A 21,112-nucleotide genomic window follows, 5' to 3' on the forward strand; every position below is an offset into this window, starting at 1 on the left:
AAAAAAGAAAGAAAAAGACTACTTACCATATTGGATAAATATCAAGCTTTCGAGCAAAAGGACAAATTGCTTTAAAGCTGCTACTGCATATTTATACCTTTATTCCATCCTATGTCAAATATTTCTGCGCCTTTAAGTAATTGGACTACATTCCTTGAAAAACTGGAAACAGAATTTTTATTTTATTTTTTTAAAGATTTTATTAATTTATTCATGAGAGAGACAGAGAGAGGCTGAGACACAGGCAGAGGGAGAAGCAGGCCCCATGCAGGGAGCCCGACGTGGGACTCGAGCCCAGGTCTCCAGGATCATGCTCCGAGCTGAAGGCAGAGCTAAACCTCTGAGCCACCGGGGCTGCCCAGAAACAGAAATTTCAACCATTCCAAGTCAGTCTGCACCCTAAGCAAAATTCTCAATTTTTATCTATAATCTGCTTCCAGCTTGTCTAACCACTTCCACCTAGGAGTAATTGGGAGAGGGGAAATGGGTACAAGAAAAAATATATATAATCAAGGTAGAGTATTCTCTAGCTATAAAATGAGCCTTCTTACATACTCCCTAGAAAATTTCCAAAAGAAATGTAGCATCACTTATGGAATCTATATATGCACAGGCACGCAACTATACACCTTAGAAAAGAGAGCATTTACTTGGATACATACACTCCTAATTATCTGACCAGAGGAGAGGATCAAATATTAAACTCTTGATTCAATAAATTGAAGTGGTTAAAAAAAAAGTAGTAGTCAATCTTTAGGATGATCCCTAACAATCCCCACCTTTGGTATTTACATCCTTTTATGTGCCTACTTACATGCTGTCTTGGCATATCTCTTTTGGATCATTCCCTCTGGGCAAAGCCAGTTGTCATGTTGTGGGGATACTCAGGCAGCCTATGTTCACATGGTGAAGAACCTAAGTATTTACCTATTTACTCAAAGATTTTATTTATTCATAAGAGACACAAAGGGAGAAGCAGGCTCCCTCTGGGGAGCCTGATGCGGAACTTGATTCTAGGAACCCGGGATCACAACCTGAGCTAAAGGCAAATCCTCAACCACTGAGCCATCCAGGCGTCCCAGAACTGAAGTCTTTAGCCAACAACCATCAAGGAATTGAGGCTTATTAAGTCAGTCTGGAAACTGATGCCTCTCTGCTTTGCCCTCCTCCCACTCTAAGATAAGACTTTATTGTTGCAAACTAAGTTTGGGATAATTTTTACATAACAGTAAATAATACAGAGGGCCACAATCCACATTCAAAAAGTAAAATGCAAGGATGCCTGGCTGACTCTTCATTTTCACTCAGATCATAATCTCAGAAACCTGGGACTGAATGAGCCCGGAGTTGGGCTCCCTGCTCAGTGCAGAGTCTGCCCTGCTTTGCTCTTGAGATCTCTCTAAAATAAATAATAAATTTTGGGCAGCTCCGGTGGCCCAGCGGTTTAGCGCCACCTTCAGTCCGGGGTGTGATTCTGGAGATCTGGGATTGAGTCCCGTGTCGGGATCCCTGCATGGAGCCTGCTTCTCCCTCTGCCTGTGTGTCTCTGGCTCTCTCTCTCTCTCTCTCTCTCTCTGTCATGAATAAATAAATAAATAAAATCTTTAAAAAATAAAATAAAATAAATAAAAAATAAATCTTAAAAAATAAAGTAAAATGTACAACTTACAATTATCTAAAAAGATCTTTAATTTTTTTAATTTTTTAAAAGATTTTATTTTATTTATTCATGAGAGACATAGAACGAGAGCAAAAGGCAGAGACACAGGCAGAGAAGCAAGCTCCATGCAGGGAGCCCAATGTGGGACTCGATCCCGGGTCTCCAGGATCACACCCTGGGCTGCAGGCGGTGCTAAACCGCTGCGTCACTAGGGCTGCCCAAGATCTTTAATTTTGAGGAAAGGATTAGATTCAGAACAGTTTTTTTACAGCTGGTCACCAATAATTTCAAAACCACATGGCTTTCTGAACTGAAAAAGGATGAAAAAGAATGGAAGTCAATTACTAGAAATACATCTTAACATATGAGGGCAACAAGGGTTCCAGTAGAACTAGCTAAGAATCTGACAGAAGGGTAAGTGTTCAACAAGGAAGACACCAGTCCTAGAAAGCAAAAAGTCTATTTGCTTTTGAGGTGCTGGGTAGCTCAGTTGCTTAAGTGTCTGCCGTCAGCTCAGGTCATGATCTCAGGGTCCTGAGATGGAGCCATGAGTCAGGCTCCCTGCTCAGCAGGGAGTTTGCTTCTCCCTCAGTGTCCCCACCATGCTCTTTCTCAAATTAAAAAAAAAAAGTTTACTTACTTTCATAGGGTTGTTTTGAGAAGTAAACATTGTTTATAAAAACTATACTGTATATAAAATGCTTAATACAATGCTTGATCTGTAATGGTTTAATAACCATTAGCTGTTACTTTTCCTCCCAAGCTACTGAATTAATGAGATTCCCTAACAGGAAGTAGATTTCACCAAAGCCTTCATAAATCTTTAGTTGGACAATACTCCATTTCTAACTCACTACTATTGTTCCAAGATACTTAATACATTTAAAACAGAAAGATATACTACCTCCCCTGTATATTTGGAGTAATTATCTTCCAAGGCTGAGGAATCTTTTCCCAACATCTCCAAGAATGTAATTCCTGAAAAGAGATATTTTCTTTTAAATTAGGTTGCACAATTGCCAATGCCTTCTTTAACACAGCTTACATATCCTCATTTGTATATTCAATAATCACAACGGTTCATTATGTGAACAGCAGTGAAAAGGTTTAATCACTGGATATGAAGTTATTGGAGGAAGCAAAGATAATCAAATGATCAAATTGAGAACCTCAAAGTCACCCAGTAAAACAGTAAAAAAGAGCAACAAAAATGTAAAAATTATAAACAAATATAAAGATACATAAATACAACTCAAAAAAAAAAAAAGATGCACTTATGAAGGATTGCATATTTCCTTATCCAGAAGTATACTAAGAATACCTAGGGCGGTGACCCCTTGTGGCTCCCATAAAGTTTTTCATTTAATCAGTCTACACCATTAAAGTAAATCTGTTTTGCAGCAGAGCAATTTTCAGTAACTTGCTTGTAATTAATAATTACAAGAATGCCTTCAGAATAATGTGAGAGCCACAGTTTCATCTTTCCTAGATAGCCACAGTATCTGGAATCCAATTAAGTAGAAAAGACTTCTATTCCTCCTAACAGTGATACCGAATTAGCAACAGGGGTACTTTCAACTCTAACATAAGAAAATGAAAAATGATGGGACCCCTGGGTAGCTCAGTGGTTGGGGTGCCTGTCTTTGGCCCAGGGCGTGATCCTGGAGTCCCGGGATCAAGTCCCACATCGGGCTCCCTGCATGGAGCCTGCTTCTCTCTCTGCCTGTGTCTCTGCCTCTCTCTCTCTCTGGGTCTCTCATAAATGAATAAATTAAAAAAAAAAATCTAAAAAAAGACAAAGAAAAATGAGAGCCTGCACCTGGGGCTCCCTCCCTAGCTGCACCCACCCACCCTGAACAGGTTATACCATTTAGCAGCCCATTAGCTCAGAGCTCCACTTCGATATCTATAACATCTAGCATCCACCAACCCTGTTCTAATATAATATACCTTACAGCAGTCTCCACTGAATTTAACATTTAAAGGGGTCGGAGGAAGGCGTAGGAGTTCTTCCCCAGGTACTTGTCACTCTTTTAGAGATTATCAAACTGCATAGATTTTGAATAGTCAATGCTAACTTTTTTCTTCCTACAAGCACTGCTTTTTTCAGATGCACAATTTTTCTAAATATAATCTTTCAGGAATACATATGACATTAGAGTAGAAACATGTTATCTATTGGTGTGCCACAGACTGAAAAGACAAATTCACCTTAAACACTGTCTCTACACTCAAAGAACATCCTCTAGCAGGTTCCCTACAAACCCTAAGTCCTTAAAAATCAGGCAACACCACAATGAAGTACCACCTCACACTCTCAGGAACATGAAGAAAAGGGAACCCTCATCCACTGCTAGTGAGAATGTAAAATGGTCCAGCCACTTTGGAAAAAGTATGTCATTTCCTCAAGAGTTTAAACATAATTAAGTATATGATCCAGCAATCTACCCTGAGGTATATACTCAAAAGAAATGAAAACATATGTCCACACACAAACTTGTGCATTATTGTTTATGGCATAAACATTCCCCCAGAACGGAGACAACACAAATGTTCCATTGATGAATGGATAAATAAAATCATGGCAGTATATCCATACAGTGGAACATCTTTTCGCAATTAAAAAAATGAAGTGTTGGGATCCCTGGGTGGCGCAGCGGTTTGGCGCCTGCCTTTGGCCCAGGGCGCGATCCTGGAGACCCGGGATCGAATCCCACGTCGGGCTCCCGGTGCATGGAGCCTGCTTGTGTCTCTGCCTCTCTCTCTCTCTCTCTCTCTCTCTGTGACTATCATAAATAAATTAAAAAAAAAAATGAAGTGCGAAGAAAAAAAAATGAAGTACGGATCAATTTCAGTACTATCCTTAGGCCATGTGACTTCCAGAAAACTACATACACAAAAGCTGTTAATTTCGTTCAAACAAGATAGGAGCATATTATAATGGAAAAGTAGATGTGAATAAGTAATACCTTTGGCTGGAATTTGGATAAAGGAACAAAAAGGGAAAAAAAAAAAAAGAAGCAATGTCTTGGAAATGCTGCGATCGTTCTTGCCTGTTGGGAGAAGGAAATGAAAAAGTTGAACGAAAAGTACAAACTGTTGTTTCCTTAATGGACTCCAACAAAGTGGAAGAGAAAGCAGCCACTTAATATGTTAAGCATCTCTTGAAAGACACGAAATAGAAACTACGCCCTACGTTGGCCCCAATTTGTCTCTTCCACTAAAATCGGTAGCTCATGCCGTAAATATACACAAGACATCGTTCTACGGCCCTGTCACTCCTTGAAGTTTTCCATGATGCCCCACACCCCAACCAAAATCATTTCATTGTCTCTCCCCTCCTGCTCCTCCCAGTGCTGCCGCCAACAGCCCCAGGGACCTTACCTTACTTCCTTCTTAATTCCCCCGCATAGTGACAAATTCCCTCCCTTGTAGAAGAGGGTTCGTTGAACTAAACGTCGACGTAGCCTAGTCTCTCATTCAAGCTCCTCCGGGGTGGCTTACCTCAGGCCAACGATACCAACAGCCCCTATGTTATCTCCACATCAGGGAGCTACCAAATAAAATGCAAGGAGTTGATAGGCCTCTCAGCAGATAATTTGTTTTGAGGCCCGATTTTGTCTTCACTATTCCTACGGCACCGCGTTTATTATCCCTCTCCGTCCCAACTCTTCCTCCAGCCATATCGTCGTCACTTTCAGAATTCGCACCGGAGACCTAAGCGCGTGCCGCTGGCTTCGCCTCAACGTCGCTGCCGCCTCTCCGCTTTGCGTCCTCAAGTTCGGCCTCACGAGAATCCCGATGGCATCGGATGTAGCCAGACGGGGTTGAAACGGGAGGAAAAGGAGCCCATCAGCGACTAAACCCCACTCACCACCCTCGACCCCAGAGGGAGGAGCCGTCAAGCGCTCGTCTTCGAGCCCCACGCTTTTCCGATTGGCTGCGGCGACGCGACGTGGCCCGTGATTGGCTACGGCGTCAAGCGCAGCGCCCACGAAGAGGGAGGGTAGGAGTCTTGCGCCTTAAGAACCCGCCTTTTCCGACAAATAAAGGTCGTAGCCGCCGAGTCCACGGGCGGAGCTAAACTTGTCGCGATTAATGCTGTCGCAGGGATACCCACAGTGGAGCCCCACGTAGCAAGAAGATGACCCGAAGTTGCTCGGCAGTGGGCTGCAGCACCCGGGACACCGTGCTGAGCCGGGAGCGCGGCCTCTCCTTTCACCAGTGCGTGAGAGCAGCCTCCGGCTAACTCCCGGCGCAGCCAGGCGGGCAGTAGGCCGGGGTGGGGCGGGGCCGGGCGCGCGTCGCGCCGTTGACGTGACGTGACGTGACGTGCGTAGCGTGGGGGAAAGGAACGTGGGAAGTTGGAGAGTTCGGGTGTTTCTTGCTCTTCCCGCGTAGGGTTTGCGTCTAAGTGGCGGATTCTTTCTCGTTGCCTGCCGGTTGCCTGGTGGCTTTTAGCGAGGGTTATTCGAAAGCGAGTCGTGCTTCCTTCCTTTCGGTCGTCTTCTCATTTAACGTGAGGAGACGGGAAGGGAGGGCATTTGGGGAGAGCTGCGGCAGGTGTTCGGTTCCCTCAGACTGTGCGGCTTGCTCGTGAGCGTGAGCGTGAGCGTGAGCGTAGATGAGTTTTCACCAGAACGCCCGTCATTGCAGGTTATTCAGTAGTAGTGGCTGAGCTCTAGGAGGCGGGTCCCGTTCTGGCTGGATCTCGTCGTGGCAGGGAAGTTCTCATTTGGCTTAAGTGTGGGACCGATTTTCAGACCAGTCTCATTTGAACCCACGTCTGCGTAGTACTTCTGTGGTGTCCGTGTGTGTTCGTAATACGTATATATGTCATTCCAATCAAAGTTCAAGGCGCGGTGGGAAGTAAGAAAGCGGGTAAGACGTTCTCACAAAAATGTACTTGAAAAAAGTAGTCTACTAAAGTGATAGGAGATGAAGAGAGTTAAAACCATTGCCAAGGGACTTTTATGGGAAAATCAAAAAGAGTTTTATGGGACAGGTGGTATTTGAAATGGACCCTGAGCTTTTTCGGGAGCAGGAGGAAGATAGCACTCAATAGGAACAGCATGGGAAAACGGAAAGGCGTGGGAAGCACAGAGATACCTGATAGAGGAGTGGAAAATAGTTTAAAGACATTTACAAAGAAAAGGTTAAGGAGTTTCTACTAGGTGTGGTAGGCCTTTTGTAGTCATTGGTTTTTTTTTTTTTGTTTTTTTTTTTAAATAGAGTTGATTCCTCCTCCACTTAAGCTGTTGTGATTGTATCTTTTTCTCCTTTGGGATTCCCTCCCCCAACTAATATGTTCCTGTTCTCTTTTTTAAAAAAAAATAACTTATTTGTTCATGAGAGAGACACACACGCACACAGAGAGGCAGAGACACAGGCAGAGGGAGAAGGCAGATTCATCGCAGGGAGCCCGAGGTGGGTGGGACTCAATCCCCAGACCCCGGGATCTCACCCTCAGCCCAAAGCAGACGCTCAACCTCTGAGCCACCCAGGCATCCCTGTTCCTCTTCTCTTTATTTTAATAAACTGCTCCAGCTACTGATTACTTGCCTAGGACAGTGAGCACGCTCACATTACTTTCATTTCTAAACAGACACACAAACTCGAGCTTCTGTACTCCTCTGCGCTAGCCTACGGCTTCTTCCCTCTAGCCAGGCTCCTCAAAACAGGAACATAACCTATTTACCTAAGTCCTATTGACTTTTCAACTTATTGTTGCCAGATATCTGTCACTACTGCTCTAATGCACTAACAAAGGGTCACCGGTAATCCTGCCAAATTAAGCGAGCACTTCTAAACCCTTCTCTTGACGTCTTTAACTTTTAGTTGTATCGACTACCCCATGAAACTTTCACCTCCATTGGCTTTATTGACACTCTGTCCCAGCTTATTTCCTTTTTCTCTAATTTTTTTTTTCAATTTTTTTGCTACCCTGCTTTTCCTTTTCCTGTGCCTTCTTAGATTCTTAAATGAGGAGGAGTTCTTATACTGCTTTTATTTATTTTACTTAAGGACCAAAATAAGACCTGCTTAATTTTAAGAAAGGAAGGTGATGCAATTATTACAAGAGTCTGCTGTGAGTCTTTCAGTCTGATTGATTCCCCATTCATTCCATTGTCCTGATTCCTGGAAATGATTTTTCTAAAAATGCAAATTTTATGCTAGTTCCCTGAAGGAAGGATTTGTTTTTTTAAGATTTATTTATTTATTCGTGAGATACACAGAGAGGCAGAGACATAGAGGGAGAAGCAAGCTCCTCACAGGGAGCCCCGTGTGGGACTCGATCCTGAACTACATCCTGAGCGGAAGGGAGGCGCTCAACCGCTGAGCCACCCAGGGATCCCTAAAGGAAGGATTTTAATCCGGGCTTTTCAATGCATGAAATACAGTCCAAGCTCCTCTGCAAAGCCTTTCCTCCTATACCTCTCTTCCAAAACTGGAATTACATTCCCTCTATATTTCTGTGCTGAATGAAACACATGTCCTTATGTATGAATGGGAGGGAATCATCTTTGTCTTCCTATACCTAGGAAGTTGTAAAGAAGGTAGGAGAAATGAGAAGAAGATGAGTTAGAATACTATGGTGTTAGTCCTAGCACAAGGTAGTATTTGTCAACATTTGTCAACTTAACATTGCCCAAAGACATCATCTTCAAACTTACTGATGACAGAACCCTCTCCACAAAGAAATTTGAGTACATGTCCCTGATATATGCACGGCGATTTATAAGTTACATACATGAAGCGACGTACTAATATATACTATGGAACACAAAAATTAAAGGATGGCAAAAAAATTATAAAAATCTAATTTCTTCAAATCTCAGTAGATGAGTGCATATTCCTCTGGAGGCCACTGACCGGAGGGATGGATCCTAAACATACTACAGCATACAAGATCTATTATCATCTGGCCTCTAGCTATCCCTCCAGCCCATCTGTACCAAGTACCAGCTACCTCTACGCTCTCCTTTAACCCTCTCCAGCCTCCAAATTAACTTATTTTTTAATGCTTTATGAACCAGTAAGATCCAAGTAGTTATTTTATATCTTTGTGTTACTGTATCTGCTTGGAGTGGCCACTCTCTGCATGGCAAATTCCTGTTCAGTTCTTGTTCCAGTATTATCTCTTCAGAAGCCTCCCCCAGCATTCCAAGTCCGATTACAAGAGTTACATTGCAAGGACACAGGCAAGGGGCTGTGGCTGAAACGCATGAGTCGAAATGACTAAAGGTGTGGAAACTGTTGTTATGAGAATACTGGTACACATAAATGGTTGAATATTAAGTGGGACTGGCAAGTAAAGTGGCACTTTGAGTCATTCTCTTTTTGTTGGTGTAAAGAAATGGAACAATTTATTTCATAACCAAAGAACTATATGTATGATAATTTGGAAGCGTTTTTACCTGAATTGTAATGGATTCTATTTTTAGACTTTTAATTATGAAACATTTCAAGCATACTAGCAGGCAAAAAATAATACATAACAAACACCTATGTACCCATCAGAAGAATTAAGCAGATGCTAACATTTTGCTTTGTTTCAGTTTTTTTCTTTTTCCCCTTAAAAGAGAATTAAGTTACAGATATAGTTCAAGTGTTACCCCCTCAATTCTTTCTCTCTCTCCTCAGAGATTACCACCGTAGAAAGGATTTTGTTAGCCAGTTTTCTGGAAAATATATGCAGGGAGCCAAAGATACATTTCTGCCAGCAGTGTAAAAAAGGCATAGTCAATGGGAGAGAGAAAATGGATTCTGTATTGATTTACCGAATTCATTATTCTATACATGAGATGATGACTGGTTTGGGACTTTTCTTTTGCCAGAGGTGGCTTTAGAATAGGGAGACATGAATTCCAATTTCAAGTACTATTTAGTGGTAGCTATGCTTAGCTCTGGTCTTGGTTTCATCTTTTTGAAAGGATAAAAACCTTTTGTGCAGAACTTTTGTAAGACTAAAACTAAGTTTTCAAAACACACACCTGGGTGCCTGGCTAGCTCAGTTGGAAGAGTGGGCAGCTCTTGATTTCGGATTGTGAATTTGAGCCACCCACCTACGTTGGGTGTCGAAATTACTTAAATAAACTTTAAACATATATGTATGGCTCAAGGTGAATGCTTTAAAAATAGCGTCAATTCTTATTACCAATATAATTTTGTTCAGAATTCAAGTTAGTCATGCTGGTTAGACTACACTATTATCCCAACCCTTTAATGTTTTACACATAGGAAATATTTAATACTTTGGGGCAAACTAACAAAGCTATTTGGGACTGTACTTCAAGGGCTCCAGGTGGCCCAGGCCATTCCATGGACTAAGGGGATTGATGGCTGTGGTCAGCAGGCATGCCAGGTGGGAAACTGCATCTGAGGATCAGGCTATATGATATAACTTGGTGGACTAGCCACCTTTTTACTGTCCTTTACCATAATTAGAGACTACACCCCAACTCTGGAAAAGATGCCTCATTAACATGTGCCATTAGTTAAGAAAAGAACTCTGTGAAAAGAGATGGATTTGCCTCACCCTTATGAGAAAAATAATTTCCTCTTGATCAAGTAGCATCATCTTTCTGGAACAATAAAATGAAAGTCCTGAAAGTGGAAGTGTTTCCTAGGAAAGCACAAATTCCAGGTAGTACTTTACCGTTTACAAAAGGTTTTGAATGGATTTGCTGCCTTGTACACTCTTAACAACCCTGTGAGGGGGTCAAAGATTGAGAAATGTATCTAATACCATGTGGCTGATAAAAGGTAATTGAAGCTTAAATACAGGTTTTCCAATTCAGTGTTTTTTCTCAAGGTGATTGAGAGAACATCTCAAAATTGTGTTTTACCTTACTGCTACATTATTTCCCTAACAATGAGTTGAGAAATTTAAAATTTTCACTAGTTTCAGTTTCTAACAATTATATACCTTAAAACCTAAGTAAAAAAAAAAAAAAAAAAAAATATATATATATATATATATATATATATAAATCACACAGCTACCTAGGTCTGTCCCCGAGATAAATCAAGGAAGGAGGGCGCAGAAAGAGTAGTTTTGTGAGTTTCATTATATTAATTTTGTAAGTTTTTTTTCTCCCCAATTTCTAAACATAGTAGTATGGGCTTAAAAATAGAGAAATACAAGGTAATTTTTATATTCAAGGCTAGGAAAAAGTGGTGCCTTTCAAAACAAGAGAGGAAAATCAAGTATGGGAAATGTACTTGTTTTTCTACTGCTTAGTGACAAATTTTTTAAAAAATGCAGTGGAAATGTTATCTCACAAATTCTGAGGGTAGGAATTCAGGAGCGGATTAACTGGGTGTTAAAGGGTGTCTCATAAGATTGCAGTAAAATGTTAGCCGATACTAGAATCTTCTGAACATTTGATGAGACTGAAGGGTGTGCTTTCAGAAAGCTCACTCAACATAGCCTTTGACTGGAAGCCTGTTTCTTGCCAAGTAGACCTATATCTCTATAGGACTGCTTATGACATGGCAGAGAAGCTCTGCTCAGAGAAAAATCATTCGATAGAGGGAACAAGTGCTTTTATTATCTAGTCTATTGCCCATTGCCACTCCTGCTTTTTTTATTTCTTAGAAACAAATCACTATCTCTAGCCCACACTCAAGGGGAGAGTCAGCTCCATCTTTTAAGAGGAGGAGGAGCAAAGAATCCAGGGACATAGTTTAAAGACTATGTCAGAATCTGCTTTAGATTCTGTTAAGTGTAGGCAGTGAAGACAAAGTGTGGTAGGATACTTAATATGAGAATTGCCCTTGTACAAATTGAAGCAAATGAAATCAGAACTCTTGGATTAAAAAAAAATCAAAGAACTTTGAAAAAAATGAAATCAAATTAAGTAAGTTTAACTAGACTTGATGTTTATATAAAGCAGTTAAATAAATGGATTTATGTAATAAATACTGTAGTATTACTATAATTTCATGTTAATGGAACTTTAATATGATTGCTGTAGATTTCCAACTGATACCATACAGCGCTCAAAATGGATCAGGGCTGTTAATCGTGTGGACCCCAGAAGCAAAAAGATTTGGATCCCAGGACCAGGTGCTATACTATGTTCCAAACATTTTCAAGAAAGTGACTTTGAGTCATATGGCATAAGAAGAAAGCTGAAAAAAGGAGCTGTGCCTTCTGTTTCTCTATACAAGGTACTTAACTCTAGGTACATACAAAATTAAATTCTACAGAGCCTTTAAAAACCAAGATACCTCACATTAGAGCTAGAATTTACAGAGATTTAAGAAGAAATCCTAAGTCTTAAAATTCTTAAAATAAATCCAATAATAGATTTTAAATGCTTAGAAAACTCATTTTTCATTTTTTTAAAAAATCTACATGGAATATTGGAATTTTGTAAAAAAAATTAGGTATATAAAATGCAAATAATTGTCAAGACACACAATAAAGATTACTAAACTGATTGCAGGAATCAACTAGTAGATACCTTAGAATTCAGGCTGTGTAAGACAGGTTCCAGAATACCTAGAAATTACACCTTTTTGGGGGCTCCTCCCAGTGATGTTACTGACCTTGACCAAAAATATACCTAATTATTAGCATCCATATAGAGAGGTATATATGGAAAAGAGAGGGCTTTCTGTGAGTCAGTCACCAGTATTGGTGTTACATTCTGAGATTTCTTCTGTTTCCGTGTTCTCCTTTTATCTCTTGGCCACCTTCTTGTACATGGCTCATCACGTCTGCACAGGCTGTAGTCATCTACCTCTTCCATCCTGATGCGTGCATTTCTAACTGCTCTGAATTCTCTTTTCAAACTACTGTATTCTTTTCTCAAATTCTTTCAAACTACTGTATATCTGATAAATTGACTTGCTTTCATGCTTTTGTGTAAAATCAATAATAGTCATTATTTATTGAGACCTACAGTGGTCCAGGCCATTGTGCCAGGAGATTTACATAAGTCATCTTATTTTATCCTTAAAACAACTCTGTATTATTATCCACATTTTACAAATGAGGAGCTGATGGATTTAGTGACAGCTACTAAATGAGGAAGTCAGGATTCAAACCCAGTTCAGTCTTAATTCCAAAGCCCGTGCTCTGTCTACTATGCCTGCCTTTTTGCAAAAAATAAGTCATGTGATTGCTCCTTTAAAAAACTATTCAAAACTCATTACCACGAAGCCTTCCCAAATTGCCACCTTTCTGTTGTTACCATTACCATTTCAGACACTTTCAGCATCGTGTTAACTTTCAGCATCAGGTTACTATTTCTGTAGAGATGAAAAAAAAAAACCAAAAAACTTCTTTCACATTTTCCTTTAAATACATTGGCAAAAATCAGAGATTATGACTTTTTTCTTTCATAATTAACTCTCCCAAGCAACCAGGTGAGTGTTTTGCATTTAGTGGTATTTTTATAGACAGTTTTCTGTGTGATAATTTCAAAAATAACCTGAATTTGATGTTTCTATTGCAGGTTCTTCAGGGTGTACACCTTAAAGGTAAAGCAAGACAGAAAATCCTAAAACAGCCACTTCCTGATAATTCACAAGAGATTGCTACTGAGGACCATAACTACAGTTTAAAGAGACCTCTGACAATAGGTGCAGAGAAACTGGCCGAGGTGCAACAGATGCTCCAGGTATCCAAAAAAAGACTGGTCTCTGTAAAAAACTATAGGATGATCAAGAAGAGAAAGGGCTTACGATTAATTGACGCACTTGTAGAAGAGAAACTACTTTCTGAAGAAACAGAGTGTCTGCTACGAGCACAGTTTTCAGGTATGTTCCCCTTTTCCAAAATATCATAAAGTATTTACTCTGCTACTGCTTATGAAAACGTGCTCTTCATTGAAACATGAAGTCTCAGGGTAAGCAAAAAAGAAAGGAATTGCCAAAATCCTTTTATGTATTTCCAGCTTTAAAAGTAATGTGGTTTATTATAGGAAAAACGAAGAAATATACAAATGATAAAAGTTAAGCATAATCCTGCTACCCAGAGATGAGATAATATGGTTGATACCATATACTATACTTTGCAGTTTTTATAAAGCACTTATTCATTTTACTACAAATTCTTTATAAGCAGTTTTAACTGCTATGTAATTTATCACTAAAGTGTTTTTGCAGCAGAGTTGAACCAGATAATTTCACCAGTTCTCATTGAGCTTGAAAATTCTATGAATCTCCATATTATTTTCTAAAATGTTCTATAGAAGACAGATATGTCCATTGGAAAACTACCTGCTCTTCTTTGTGAACAAAGAAGAGGGACAAAATAAATCTTTCCAACTTACTCTTTGATGAAAGCAGTAGAGATTTTGGATTTACGTTCTGGTTGAAAAAAAAAAAAAAAGTATGTCTTATTTCTAGAAAAGAATAGGTATCACCAAAGGAGGAGAATATTTTGTGTTTTTCCAGTAGGGGAAAACAGACATAATAAACAGGAATCCCCAACAGGAAAGAGGATTTTTTTTTTTTTCCTTCAAGGTAGGGAAGATTGTCTATTCAATCTGAATAGCATCCCATCCTCAGAAATGTTTCTTGTGTCTCATTTTCACCCCTCAAATAAATGGTAATCAGGGAACAAAATAAATAAATGTGCTCATAATCCAGAGACTTTAATTTTATCCACTTATTTCATTTTCTTCCCTCTTCCTCTAAAATTCTCCACTTAGGCTGCCAGTGAATAGTAAAACACAGTGATTCAGGTTGAAACTTTTTTTCTTCCCTCTTTTGAGTGAAATGATTCAAGATGAACAGGATGAACTAGTCAGGAGGCTCTATGATTGGATATTAACCATTGAACAAACTTAGTTAAACTGTGATTGGATTTGGATTTGGATGCCCATTGCATTTATATCCAAATGCTGTGATCTATACCTGAAAATGTTACTGTACACACTCTTCATCACAAAGAATAAATAAATTTATTTTAACAGATTTTAAGTGGGAGTTGTATAACTGGAGAGAAACAGCTGAGTACTCCACAGAAATGAAACAATTTGCATGTACACTCTACTTGTGCAGTAGCAAAGTCTATGATTATGTAAGAAAGATTCTCAAGCTGCCTCATTCTTCCATCCTCAGGACGTAAGTGAATTACTTTTTAGATGTTAAAGAAAATTAGTATTTTATTATTTTATTGCATTTTATGTGTTAAGGCTATTCATACTCAAACTCTTATTAGTCCATTTTCTCTTTTTAGAAGCTTTTAAGTGGTACTTGCATATTATCACAGCAGCAATATTTTCACCAACAACATGAAGGCAAATTCTTTGACAACTTTTTTGCATCCTCCAGGTGGCAGAGACACTGGGTGATTAAAAAAAAAATCCGGATTCTAATATACTTTAGTAGTTTTAAAGATTTTATTTATTTATTGACACAGAGAGAGGCAGAGACACAGGCAGAGGGAGAGGGAGAGAGAGAAGCAGGTTCCATGCAGGGAGCCCGATGTGGGACTTGATCCCGGGTCTCCAGGATCACACCCCAGGCTGCAGGCGGTGCCAAACCGCTGCGCAACCCGGGCTGCCCACTTCAGTAGTTTTAATATTGGACTATCCTAGAAAATCTAGAACAGTTCTAGATTGACACCATTGGTTTGAGACTAAGCACAAAAAGCTGCATTTTTGTAAGCTCTATAAGTTGATGCCCGTGGCAGGTTCTGGGAGGAGATTTTGGTAAATAATTTTGTAGGATTTGTCATTAAAGTACATAGATATATTTATAATTCTCTTAGTGTAAAGCAGATAACACAGTGGCTTTGCAGTAATGTTTTATGAAAGTAACACTCAACTTTTACTATTTTTCTTATCACTGGTTTTACAGATGCTTTTTAATATTGATCAATTGGGCTTAAAAATGACGGAAATCTATTGTCTCAGAGTTCTGGAGGTTACAAGTCCACAAAATCAAGGTGTCAGCAGGGTTGGTTCCTTCTGAGGGCTGTGAGGGAGAGTCTGTTCCATTCCTCTCTTCTTGACTTAATTTGTAGTTGGTGGTCTTTTTCCCTGTGTCTCCTTACATCATCTTCCTTTATATATGTGTGCTTCTGTGCCCAAATTTCTTCTTTTTATGAGGGCCACTCATGTAGGATTAGGATTCACCTTAATGACCTAATTTTAACTTGATTATCTCTGTAAAGACCATATCTCCAAATAAGGTCACATTCTGAGGTGCTGGGGCTTAGGACTCCAGTATGTCTTTTTGAGGGACAAAATTCAACCATAATAGTCACTTTCCTAATACGTAAACCTCCTCATTGCCCACAGCCTATAGGCTAATTCCTTCCTATGGTTTTCTGAACTTCCCATGATGTGGGCCCTGCTGGGCTCCAGGGCTCATCTTTTGCCTCCCTCTTTCCCCTCTAGCATTCTATGTTCAATTGCTGCTTCTTGCCTCAGGGACTTACTGTTCCTGTACCCATTCTCTCTCTCTCTTTCTATCTGTTGGTCCTGGTGATTACTCTAGTCTTCAGACTCAAATTAGATATGACATCCTATCAGAAGCTTGGCCTGCAGTAAGTACTCTTCTCATACAAATGATACAGAACTGAATCATAGTACTTTTATTTTTTTTTTAAGATTTTATTTATTTATTCATGAGAGACACAGAGAGGCAGAGACATAGGCAGAGGAAGAAGCAGGCTCCCTGTAGGGAGCCCAGTGCAGGGACTCGATCCTGGCACTCCAGGACCATGCCCTGGGCTGAAGGCAGGCGCTCAACTGCTGAGCCACCCACACATCCCTGAATCATAGTTCTTAAAACACTGTTTTCCCACTGGACCAGGAGCTGCCTCAGTCTGAGGTCTGCGTCTGATTCTGTTATGCTACTTTCTTATACGGATCCTGCATGGTACCTGGAGCATGCTCTATGGTCCCTTGGTAAATATTTGTGGAAAGAAAAAAAAAATGCCTCAACAGTCACTTAGCATTTCAAATAGATGTAAGGAGGAAATGCAGTGGACCTCAAGTTGCTGTCTAAAGAACAGTGTTCCATTTAATTCAGTGTAGATAAGGCGGAGGCCAGCGGGGAAGGACAGCAGTCCCCTGTCCTGGAACATGCCTCTTGGTTTCTTACTGCTTCAATTTTAAAACAGACTCAGAGGGGCTCTGAGCTGGAGAAACTCTGCGAGATCATGTAATTAACATATAACACTATTCTAGTTTTAAGTGTATAACAATTATTTAGTATTTGTATATGTTGCAAAATGATCACCACACTAAGGCTAGTTAACATTCATCACACACAAAATTAAAATAGCTTTTTTCTTGTAATGAGAACTTTCAAGACCTATTCTCTTGGCAACTTTCAAATATATGATATGGGGACCTCTGGGTGGGTCAGTGGTTTCAGCGTCTGCCTTTGGCTTAGGTCGTGATCCCAGGGTCCTGGGATCGAGTCCCACATCAGGCTTCCTGCATGGAGCCTGCTTCTCCCTGTGCCTGTGTCTCTGCCTCTCTCTCTGTGTGTCTCTCATAAATAAGTAAAAAAACAAAACAAACAAAAAACAAATATACGGTACAGTATTAACTGTAGTCATCATGCTGTGTATTATACTCTTTTTAAATAATAATTTTCCTCCACATACTATTAAAATAATACTAATAAAAAATAGAAATGAGAGAAAAAAAGAAGGAAAATTCATTAATCCTTCTACCAATTGTTATATGTAAACAATTATTATTAACATTTAGGGAATTTTCTTCCAGTTATTCTTCTGTGCTTAAATTTATTAGTTTATTTACATAGTACGATCTTTAATAACTGCATAGTATCAGGTAGTTGTACTCTACTTAACCACAGCATTCTCCAACTGTTGGACATTTATTTATATTGCTCCCGTTTTTTGGTTGTAATGGCCATTTAATATATTGAGTTGAACATTTGTGTATAGGCTTATTCATGCTCTTCCATAATATGATTGTGCTTTTTAGACCAGATGTTATTCTTATTTTTAAATGTATGCTTTCTGCTAGACAGGAGATGTTTTTATAGACACTATATTGGTATCTCCCCCTTCTATGCCTTTTTTAGTCAAGTTCTCTCTTCACCGATTTTAAAAACCACTGATTCCTGATTTTGCACTGTGGTTTATGTGAGATGTTTCATTTCCTATAGTTCTACATCAACTTCTGGATTAAATATTCTCTGGCAATTCCAGCTCACACTGATCTTTTCTCTTTTCAAGTCATTTTGTGTTTTATAACCTTTGCTATGACATTATCTTAGTACAATTTTATTTTTTTAGATTTTATTTATTTGATGAGAGAGAGAGCATGCCGGCGCACAAGCAGGGTGAGCGGCCGGCAGAGGGAGAGGGAGAAGCAGGTTCCCCAGGGAGCAGGGAGCCCAACTTGGGACTCAATCCCAGGACCCCGGGATCATGACCTGAGCTGAAGGCAGATGCCTAACCGACTGAGCCACCCGGTGTCCCTATTTAGTACAACTTTAGTACTCAAAAAGTTATTATTTCTTTTGGAACTTTGTCTGAAACTAAAATACCTTGTTTAATATGATAGTAATACATGCTTGTTATAAAACATTCAAACAAGGGGCAGAAAGGCAGAGATACATATTCAATAGGTTAACAGATTTGGTAGTAGGAAAATGAGTTTTTATTGGATTGCTTCTATTTTCTTAGTGATAGAAAGATAATAGCTGAGGGGCACCTGGGTGGTTCCATTGAGTAAGTGACCAGCTCTTGATCTCAGCTTATGTCTTGATCTCAGGGTTGTGAGTTCAAGCCCCATGTTGGGCTCTGCACTGGGCAAGCTTACTTAAAAAGATAATAGCTGAGAGTTGGGGCAGGAGACATAAGAAGTTTGGAGGGGGAAGGAGAAAATGCGAATCATTGTTTTTCCTCTTTGATGATGGAGAGACAGTTATATGATAAACAATTAGATGATGACAGACCAAGCCAGACTTATATTTTTAAAAACCTTTGATTCAGACAGGTACCTCCCTCACTAATTTCTACTTGTATCTTTCTCTAATTCTTACCCACTATTAGCCACTTCTGTAATTTGCTGTGTTCTGATGTTGCATCTTTTTCAGTTCTCTCTTAAATTCTTTATGTCCAGAACCTTCCCAGAGCTGTGCTTCAGATAATTCCAGTTCTTTGGGTCTTGAAGGTAGTTTGTTTTCACATATCTTTTGTAAGAATGTCCTAACATCCTCAGCCTTCCTTATTTTAATAATGATACTTATAGTATGATATTTATATTTTCTCTAACTTTCTATTTAGGTATTCATTGTAATATAGTAAATTAGTTCCCTCTAATAGAGAAGGTAATAGGAGAGATTCAGAGATAAACAAGACTATGGGAAGAGCTAACAGTCTTGAAAAACACTCAGCTCAGCATCATGGCTCTTCAGCAGTTCTTCTCCAGGCAGTTTAAAGCCACCCAGTAGACTCCCTATAATCACTCCATGACTAAGCTGTTGTTTAATTTAAAATATGTTGTTGAGAATGTAAATTTTTGGTAAAAATTGTGTGAAGGAGAATTGGAATGTGAATTAATCTTAAATTTATTCATCCAATTCTGTGCATTGGAGGTCCAAAATTTGTTTTTAATTTCTTATAAAAGTTGAATCCATTTATTCTAATACTTGCATAAGTAGATTTACTTTTGTATCCTATTCCTAGGAATTGCATAAGTGACAGGAGTATGTACGTGTATATATGTGCACATGAGTACATGTTACAGTGCTGTTATCTAAAAAATGGAAATAACCTGTTGAAAGACAGGTTAGTGTAACAGCGTAAATTATTTATGGCTTAACTATACTATGGGATACCATGTACACATTTAAAATGCTGTAAGTCAATAGTTAAGGACACAGAAAAATATTTCTGTAACATTACTATTAAGTAAAAAAAAAAAGATTCAGTATAAATTTTAAAAATTGTATCTAGGTGTGTATATATACATAAAGAAATCTGGAAGAATATCCCTGAAATATTAAAGTGATTATTACTATTTGCACATTTCAGTATTGTTTTACTCTTAAAAAAATAGTGTGCCTTTTTTTACTATCAAAAAAAATTTTCATTTTAAAAGGGAAGAAAGGTTAGACACAGAAATCAGTCACTTCTCTACAGTTCTAAGTCACAAACCTGGTTTGGGTATTTCCATTTTCAGATATAGAAACTTTAAAAACAAGGCCACATATCTTTCTGCCTGATATTCAAGACCTCATTCTCATAGCTATGGACATAAAAATACTATTTAGATTTCTATTTAGAAATCAAGCTCAAAGAACATAAACTTTATCTTAGCCTATTTAAACTAAAAACTTTTACATCGAGGCATGAAATACTTTCATTACATACTGATTCCATATGCAACACAGTAAGCATCTTTGGTGTTCATTTGAGAATCCTAATGCAAGAAAAAACTTAAAGTTAAAATTTGGAAGCATCTTTGCAAAGGGTATTCAACATAGTAGTGGGCTGTAGCACTGACCTGTTTCATCATTATTTTACTATTTTAAAATATAAACAACCAATTGATATTTAAATTTTTTTTGATTAATACTTTTGTCTCTTAAATAAGTTATAAGCAACTTAGAGTCAAAGTATGTCTTTTGCATCCTATAAATGTGTTTTTCAAACCCATTAGTGCATTTTGAAATCAGTTTAGTGGGACGCCTGGGTGGCTCAGTGGTTGAGTGCCCCGCCTTCGGCCCAGGGAGTGATCCTGGAGACCTGGGATCGAGTCCCACGTCAGGCTCCCTGCATGGAGCCTGCTTCTCCCTCTGCCTGTGTCTCTGCCTCTCTCTCTCTGTGTGTCTCTCATGATTAAATAAACAAAATCTTAAAAAAAAAAATGAAATCAGTTTAGCGGGTCATAATTGGCATTATATACACAATGTTATATATGTGTGTGTGCATAGCATGTAGTGACGGTAAATTTCATTTATGGAACTTTTAGGTTACAGCAAAATATTTGGAAAGCCCTGTCCTGAAATACTTAGAGAGGTACATTTAAATTAAATAGTGGTCGGGCAGCCTGGGTGGCTCAGCGGTTTAGAGCCGCCTTCAGCCCACGGCGTGATCCTCGAGACCTGGGATCAAGTCCCACGTTGGACTTCCTGCATGAAGCCTGCTTCTCCCTCTGTGTCTCTCATGAATAAATAAATAAAATCTTAAAAAAAAAATTAAATAGTGGTCGACTGTCCAGGACGAAACCTTGGCACCTTAGAATATAGCCCCAAAATCAGAAATACTAACGCCTACCCAGGGTACCTGGATGGCTCAGTCAGTGAAGCATCTGCCTTCAGCTCAGATCATGATCCTGTGGTCCTGGGATTGAGCCCCACATTGAGCTCCCTGATCAGCGGAGAGTCGTCTTCTCCCCCTGCCTCTGCCTCTGACCCACCTCATGCTAGCACTCTCTCTTTCTCTAAATAAAAATCTTAAATAAACAAAAACAAAACCCCAAAAGTTACTTGAGT

The 21,112-nt window shown here is 39.2% G+C and overlaps 1 protein-coding gene and 1 long non-coding RNA gene across 3 annotated transcripts in view; one reads left to right on the forward strand and one right to left on the reverse strand.

Moving 5' to 3' along the window:
* On the reverse strand, window positions 1-5,965 carry LOC144304228 (uncharacterized). Its single transcript, XR_013371166.1, has 4 exons — window positions 5,045-5,965; window positions 4,630-4,713; window positions 2,565-2,638; window positions 1-162 (listed from the first exon to the last, which is right to left on the reverse strand). It is a non-coding gene; the product is annotated as an uncharacterized LOC144304228 (long non-coding RNA).
* THAP9 (THAP domain containing 9) overlaps window positions 5,665-21,112 on the forward strand; it is a 23,444-nt gene continuing 7,996 nt past the window's right edge. The window contains exons 1-4 of one of the 2 annotated variants that reach the window (XM_077882722.1): window positions 5,665-5,884; window positions 11,641-11,836; window positions 13,129-13,432; window positions 14,593-14,743. In XM_077882722.1, the coding sequence (XP_077738848.1) occupies window positions 5,805-5,884; window positions 11,641-11,836; window positions 13,129-13,432; window positions 14,593-14,743 (731 nt within the window). In that variant the 5' untranslated portion in view covers window positions 5,665-5,804. The remainder of the gene's footprint in view (window positions 5,885-11,640; window positions 11,837-13,128; window positions 13,433-14,592; window positions 14,744-21,112) is intronic. The other variant, XM_077882723.1, reaches the window with a different exon arrangement.

The sequence above is a fragment of the Canis aureus genome, chromosome 33 (assembly GCF_053574225.1).
Source record: "Canis aureus isolate CA01 chromosome 33, VMU_Caureus_v.1.0, whole genome shotgun sequence".
In the NCBI taxonomy this organism is placed as follows: domain Eukaryota; kingdom Metazoa; phylum Chordata; class Mammalia; order Carnivora; family Canidae; genus Canis; species Canis aureus.